At 39.3% G+C, this 7,704-nt stretch overlaps 1 protein-coding gene across 1 annotated transcript in view; it reads right to left on the bottom strand.

Moving 5' to 3' along the window:
* LOC127863481 (uncharacterized) overlaps positions 1 to 7,410 on the bottom strand; it is a 12,502-nt gene extending 5,092 nt beyond the window's left edge. Inside the window, exons 1-4 of the mRNA XM_052403029.1 lie at positions 7,256 to 7,410; positions 5,016 to 5,128; positions 1,133 to 1,232; positions 445 to 591 (exon numbers count right to left, since the gene is read on the bottom strand). Of these exons, the coding sequence (XP_052258989.1) occupies positions 445 to 591; positions 1,133 to 1,232; positions 5,016 to 5,128; positions 7,256 to 7,367 (472 nt within the window). The 5' untranslated portion in view covers positions 7,368 to 7,410. The remainder of the gene's footprint in view (positions 1 to 444; positions 592 to 1,132; positions 1,233 to 5,015; positions 5,129 to 7,255) is intronic.
* Positions 7,411 to 7,704: the final 294 nt, after the last annotated feature.

The raw sequence follows: 7,704 nt of genomic DNA, 5'->3' as shown, positions 1-7,704 counted from the left end.
AAAGTCTGGGATAACACTTAACGCTTTTGTGGAATGATTCGTTTATAGGAGGTCACTTCTTAACGAAAAACTAGTCTCGCGGAAAGTGTCGTCCCTGATTAGCCTGTGCGGAATGGATATACATATAGCACAGTGTTCACAGAACTCATTAGATAAGCACCGTCATGTCAATCTAAAATAAAGAATCTGACACGAGTTGTTATTTAATACTATATTTTATACAACGAGTTTGTGAAAAGCGAGCTTTTGTATGTAAAATTCAAATATACAGATACTAATTCTATATTAATACACAGCCGTTAATCACGGGCGCCACCTTTTTTGTGATGCATCAATAAATGAGCCAATGCTATTTCCGAGGTGGCGCTAAGGACCGGATTTTTTAAATTTCACGCTCGTCGATAAAGAAACATATTTGTTAGCGAAATGGGACAAACAGCCTACTGTGTTCAATGTCCCAGCAGAATAGATGATCTACATCGTCTGAACGCTGCTCGCCTGATTCCAAGCCTTTATCTGCGCTGAACAACAAGCGCGTGCTGTCTCTGGTAAACAACATGTAGGAGGCAAAGTAGTCACCATACCGGGCGCCTGAAACCAACGCGGAACATATAAAAGTGGGTTTCACCCATGTGCGTAGATGGTCGTTCCTGATTAGCCTGGGTTACGCACTCACCGCCTTTATGGAGTTTTCGTTAAAGGAAGTAACCTCTAAACCAAAATCCATTCTAGGCGGAATGTGTCTTCCCTGATTTTAGCCTGTATGGACTGCAAAAGCTAATTCGAGACGACATAAGCTTTACTATAAGCTGTAAGGCAATCATAGCTCTGACAGCGTAGAAACACACTGTCTAGGAAGCAAATAGTACAAATTAGCAACAAGGAAGCAACTATGTGTTAATAGAAAAAAAAATATGTTTGAATAAAACTGAACTTCTTCAACAGATTAACAGGAAGAAAAAGACTCATTGGTATATACCATAGTATTAGGTTCATACTTCATAGTCGATAACATTTTAATAAGTCTCATTTCCTATGTTAACCTAAAGATAGATTTTACGATACATGTCGCGGAATTCAAATGTAGGTTTAATCATGAAAGTTAAGATAAAGTCGCCTCTCCTGTACGTACTGTTTGAGATCTCATACATGCGAGAGTAAGTGACAAGGTCCATCAACACTATGGGTCCCTCGTCCACGCCCACTGCGACCAGCGTACCCGGATCATTCACCTGTAAAACATCGATATGAGCCTTATTCTGGGTAAACGGGGCATAAGGCATGAACGTAAGGAGTAGGCTCAGATTAGTATGTGCAGTCCGCGGTCCCGTTAAAGTATAGGCTTAGATAAGCATGTGCAGTCAGCAGTCCCGTTAAAGTATAGGCTCAGATAAGCATGTGCAGTCCGCAGTCCCGTAAAAGTATAGGCTCAGATTCGTTTGTGCAGTCTGCAGTCCCGTTAAAGTATAGGCTTAGATAAGCATGTGCAGTCCGCAGTCCCGTTAAAGTATAGGCTCAGATTAGCATGTGCAGTCCGCAGTCCCGTAAAAGTATAGGCTCAGATTAGTACATGTATGTGCAGTCCGCAGTCCCGTTAAAGTATAGGCTCAGATTAGCATGTGCAGTCCGCAGTCCCGTTAAAGCATAGGCTGAGATTAGCATGTGCAGTCCGCAGTCCCGTTATAGTAAAGCCTTAGATACGCATGTGCAGTCCGCAGTCCCGTAAAAGTATAGGCTCAGATTAGCATGTGAAGTCCGCAGTCCCGTAATAGTAAAGGCTTAGATTAGCATGTGCAGTCCGAAGTCCCGTAAAAGTATAGGCTCAGATTAGTATGTGAAGTCCGCAGTCCCGTTAAAGTATAGGCTCATAATAGCATGTGCAGACCGCAGTCCCGTAAAAGTATATGCTTAGATTAGCATGTGCAGTCCGCAGTCCCGTAAAAGTATAGGCTCAGATTAGTATGTGCACTCCGCAGTCCTGTTTAAGTATAGGCTCAGATTAGCATGTGCAGTCCGCAGTCCCATTAAAGTATAGGCTTAGATTAGCATCTGCAGTCCGCAGTCCCGTACAAGTATAGGCTCAGATTAACATGTGCAGTCCGCAGTCCCGTAATAGTATAGGCTTAGATAAGCATGTGCAGTCCGCAGTCCCGTAAAAGTATAGGCTCAGATTAGCATGTGCAGTCCGCAGTCCCGTAATAGTACAGGCTTAGATTAGCATGTGCAGTCTGAAGTCCTGTAAAAGTATAGGCTCAGATTAGCGTGTGCAGTCCGCAGTCCCGTAAAAGTATAGGCTTAGATTAGCATGTGCAGTCCGCAGTCCTGTAAAAGTATAGGCTTAGATTAGCATGTGTAGTTCGCAGTCCCGTAAAAGTATAGGCTTAGATAAGCATGTGCAGTCAGCAGTCCCGTAATAGTATAAACTTAGATTAGCATGTGCAGTCTGCAGTCCCGTAAAAGTATAGGCTTAGATTAGCATGTGTAGTCCGCAGTCCCGTAATAGTATACGCTTAGATTAACATGTGCAGTCCGCAGTCCCGTTAAAGTATAGGCTCAGATTACTATGTGTAGTTTGCAGTCCCCTTAACGTATAGGCTCAGATTAGCATGTGAAGTCCACGCTCCTAGTCAGAGACGAAGCATTCTACTTTTTATTACATTTTTCGTAAAAAGGATGTATTTTCTTAGCAAAAAATCCAGTTGAGGCGGATAGTGTACTCTCTGATAAGCCTATGCGGACTGTACATATTTATCTGGGACGACACTTTACGCACATGCATAATGCCCAGTTTTCTCAGAACGCGACTCATATAAATAGGGAAAACTTTAAAGATATTCCATGAAATTGCATGGCTCATAAGTTTGGTGTTTGTCATGTAACATTGTTGAGAGGTCCCATACGAGGTTTGTTTAAACACGCCCTGAGTCTTTAAGGGAATATTTGAGGACACTTTACGCACATGCCTTAAGCCCAATTTTCGCAGAATTAGGCTTAACTCATTATTTCACTGTTTGCAACAGTATAAAAGTTATATCTTATTGGCCAGTAAACATACACTTTTCCTTCGCGGGCTGATTTCATATTTAAGCACTAATGCTTTTATCGGAACTTACAACTGCCCTTCTTGAAATAGAGGTAAGGTGAGAATGGCCGTATATATGTGAACACAACACGCATACATCATTTGCGAATGCAAAATAAATTAAACAAGAGGGCCTTAAAGGCCCAAAGTCGCTCACCTGAGATTCAAAGGAACTGACCTGTTCTGTGCAGCTCAAGATGTCATTAGAACAATATGTTCTTACCAACTTTCATGACTAGTGAACACCCTGGCAGCCACGTTTTTCAACATACCAGAACCATTTTCATACACATCCAAGATATCATTTAAACAGATATACTGACACAGTTCCATGAAGATTCATAAGTCCATATAAGGAAAAATGCCCCGCCCACTAGTTGCCATGTTTTTCAAGCAACTGGAACCATTTTTGAACTTGTCCAAGATATCATTGGGACGAATCTTCTGACAAAGTTTCACAATGATCGTACAATAAATATGGCTTCTAGAGTGTTAACAGGGTTTTACTATAACCATATAAGGAAATATGCCACGCCCCCTTGGGGGCCATGTTTTTCATCCGACCGGAACCATTTTCGAACTCATCCACAATATCATTGGAACAAATTGTCTAACCAAGTTTCATGATGATCGGACAATAAATGTGGCCTCTAGAGTGTTAATAAGGTTTTACTAAAGCAATATATAGCCATATTAGAAGAAATGCCGGACCCCTAGTGGCCATGTTTTTCAAGCAACCGAAATCGTTTTTGAACTCATCCAAGATATCATTGGGACAAATCTTCTGGCCAAGTTTCATAAAGATATGAAAATAAATATGGCCTCTAGAGTGTTAATAAGTTTTACTATAGCCATATAAGGAAAAATGCCCCGCCCCTGGCGGCCATGTTTTTCAACCAACCAGCATCATTGTTTAACTCTTCCAAGATATTATTGGAATTAATCTTCTGACCAAGTTTCATGAAGATAGGACAATAATGTGGCCACTAGAGTGTTAACAAGGTTTTAACAAGGGAGTTAACTATAAGAAAGTATGCATGTACATGTTATCTTTCTTTAACAGACTGTTCATATGTTTTCACTATATACATATAGAGAAAACTGTCCCACCCCTGGCGGCAATGTTTTCCACCCATCATGACCATTTTTGAACTCGTCCGAGATATCTATAAAATCGAAGTTTAAAAAAAAAAAATGATGATTAGGAAATAAATGTGACTTCGAGAGTGTATACAAGCTTATTTCAAACTCGACCGTCATATCCAGAAAAAACATGTTCTGATCAAATTTAATGAAGATTGGACCAAACATGTGACTTCTAGAATGTTCACATGTTTTTACTATATGCATATAAAGAAAACTGCCGATCTGGACCATTTTCGAACTGATAAGAGATATCAATAAAACCAATGTTTTGAGCAAGTTTCATGATGATCGGGCGACCTCTAGAGTGTTCACAAGGTTTCCCTATAGCCAAATAAGGAATACTGCCCCGCCCCCTGGGGGCCATGTTTTTCAACGGACCGGAACCATTTTTGAACATTTACACAAACATTTGGACAAAGTTACACGAAGATTGGTCTTCAAATGTGACTTCTACAGTGTTTACAAAGATTTTCTTCTTTTTTTGAACTAATGACCTAGTTTTTTACCCAGCATGACCCAGTTTCGAACTCAGTCGAGGTATGAATATGATAAATGTTCTGACCAAGTTTCATGAAGATCGGACAATAAATGTGGCCTATAGAGTGTTCACAAGGCAAATGTTGACGCCGCACGACGGACAAAAGGCAACACAAAAGCTCACCATGAGCACGTTGTGCTCAGGTGAGCTAAAAACAAAATGAAAATAATTTGTACGATGTTGAGTTCTTGCTGCTACACTTGTACATGTGGCAAATTGCATAATATGGATAAAGGTATACAAACTTACCACAACATCGTTAATATCCGTCGTGTATCCAGTTTTTATTATGGCGTCAACGCAGCCGTTTGTGATGTTGTACAGTTTCACGTTCTTGCCACCACGTGTCGTCACGAGGAGTTCTACAATGGAAGAATAACGTCATTGATTAAGTGGGCAGAACGGTTACTTGCAATTACATAACAATTCGCAAAATCTTCAGAAAACGTAAATAATGATTTTCATGTATAAGCTACGATGAATAGTTATAGGATACTTTTACCTAAATATTTACTTATTTACAAAACGATTTTTGTCAATCTCAAGGGGCAACACAAATATTTAACCAAATGTTTTACATGCTAATGCAAGAGGGAGAGGGGGGAACAATATGTTGTCCCAAAATTTGTGCTTTAACTTTTCTTTAACAACTTTGTGCATTGCGTTTAATCGTTCACAGTTGAGATACCTTAATCTGTACGTAGATTATTGTAAAGACTTCCATTTGTGCTGCGACGATTTATGGAAGAATAATGGCCCAGTCTGTTTTTTTCCGTTATAAATTATAGTCGCATTTGGTTTGTGTGTTTGAATCCTTTGTATGGGTGGAATGAGCTCAAACAATAACAGTTGGATAACGCGTAGATGATCTAAAGTTATTTGTGATGCGACGAATAATGTCCCCTTTTCTTTTGTTCAACTTGATAGCATATGGTCCATTAGTATTCTGTCTTTAATTTCTTTTTAAATACTGGGTGGATCTCGCAAAAAATGTTACCGTATTGTGTAAATGATCGTCACGAAAACAAATATTGGCTGAGACAGGATTTGACAGAATTGTGTCCCTTTGTCAGTTTATCCACTATTTAAATATATTTTCCCAATGGTTTGTGGTTTTACTGATTCAATCTCGCTCAAACTGTCACAGTTGATTAACATTAAGGGGTAGATGATATCAAATTATGAAATAGTTACTGCAACCAGTTGTGGCTAAATAATGCAGAGGAGGTATTTATGTGAGAGTAAAAATGGCGACGTCAATGCCGAGGCATGTATATTTTTCGCCGTTTTTACCCTTTATTTCTTGTTATAACTTTGTTAAATGCTGCTAACTATCAAGCAATGTAGGTAAGATACTAGCGTTTATTTCTTATTAAAATTCGCTCTATATCTCGACTTTACTCGCTGCGAAATTTCTAAGCGGGATGACCGAATTACAGCTCCACTAAGAAAATTCGCGGGGCGTAATGTCGAGATACAAACCAAAATTTAATACGAAATATACGCTTATCACCTTTTTATTGATATGGCTTGAAAGTGACCGTCATTTAAAAATTTCACAAAAGTAATTAAGGGAATAAAAACGGCGAAAAATAAAGTTATCGGCATGGGCGTCGCCATGTAATGGTTAATTGTCTTTGTGTCTACTGTAAAATATATACTGGCATTGTCTTGTGAGTTTAAACATGGTTGTGGGGGCATCGATACGTATGTGACACATTTCTAGTTTACGACAATCATGAAATGAGGTACGTCATCACCTACTTAAGCTCTGTTGAATGTGCTGAATTTAACCGTGCAATAGGTGGAATGCACATATATTAAAATTAATATCTCTGTAACTGTTATTGAAAACATCAAAATAAAACAAATATAAAATAAATAAATAAAATAGATATATATAAGGAAAGTAATGGAAAAGTCTCTCGAATCTGACAGAATTTTGTGTTGTGGTGCGAAATCCTAAACACCTGTTGTGGCGTCAAGATGTTACGTTATGTAGCAGACCTGTTAGCTCACTCGTAAGAAACATTGATCTCAGACGAGGAACTCCGGACTGGCTGCACAGTGATTCAACCCACAGAAGTTCGTATTTATTTTTGGACGTTAATTATTCACAAGTGAGGTATCCCCGCGTGGTAAAACTCGCATGGCGGTAGTTGCAATATTCTGAAAAATGGCGCCTCCTGTTAAACATAAATTGAGCCTTGTTATAGGAAAACGGGACTTACTATACGTGCATAAAGTGACGTACAAGATTAGCATGAGAGATCCGCACACGCTAATCAGGGACGACACTTTCCGCTTGTAGGGTATTTTTCTTAAAAGAGAAAGTATCGTAGTAGCGAAAATCCAGTTGACGGGTTTAGTGTCGTCGAATTGCACAGGCTTAACTGAGACGACACTTCCTGAAAATGCATTAAGTCCCGTTTTCCCAGAACGAGGCTCAACTGCAAATTGTTAAAACGAGATCGTCCAGTTATACGTACGCTTTCGTTTGGTTACGATGCGGACTCTCTTTCTCGAGACAATACCCGGAAACACGACACAGACTTCCATCATTTCAAGGTCAAACATGTGCAACTTCCGGTTTATTTCCATGACCACTGATCTGTCTTCTGCTTCGTAAAACAATACGTTTGTATTGCCGATCACCTCCTGTTGAGGATAATGTTTGCAAATATGTTTAAGTATATGACTGCCAGATAAATCATTAAGTATCTTCTGGATTGAATAACTTTCAGGGAATACAACATACATGTGTATTTCAAGGATACAGACGAATTAAAAGCAATAAAAATATTTGCCTAATTGAACTCAATAATTAATTTATTTAAAAAAAAATATATTCATGTTTAATTTATATGTCACGGTACTGAACTTAAGCGGGATTGGTGAAAAGATGTGTTGCGGCCCGGTTAGCTCAGTCGGGAGAGCA

The sequence above is a fragment of the Dreissena polymorpha genome, unplaced genomic scaffold (assembly GCF_020536995.1).
Source record: "Dreissena polymorpha isolate Duluth1 unplaced genomic scaffold, UMN_Dpol_1.0 chrUn010, whole genome shotgun sequence".
Taxonomy (NCBI): Eukaryota; Metazoa; Mollusca; class Bivalvia; order Myida; family Dreissenidae; genus Dreissena; species Dreissena polymorpha.
This window is presented reverse-complemented; position numbering and strand designations above follow the sequence as displayed.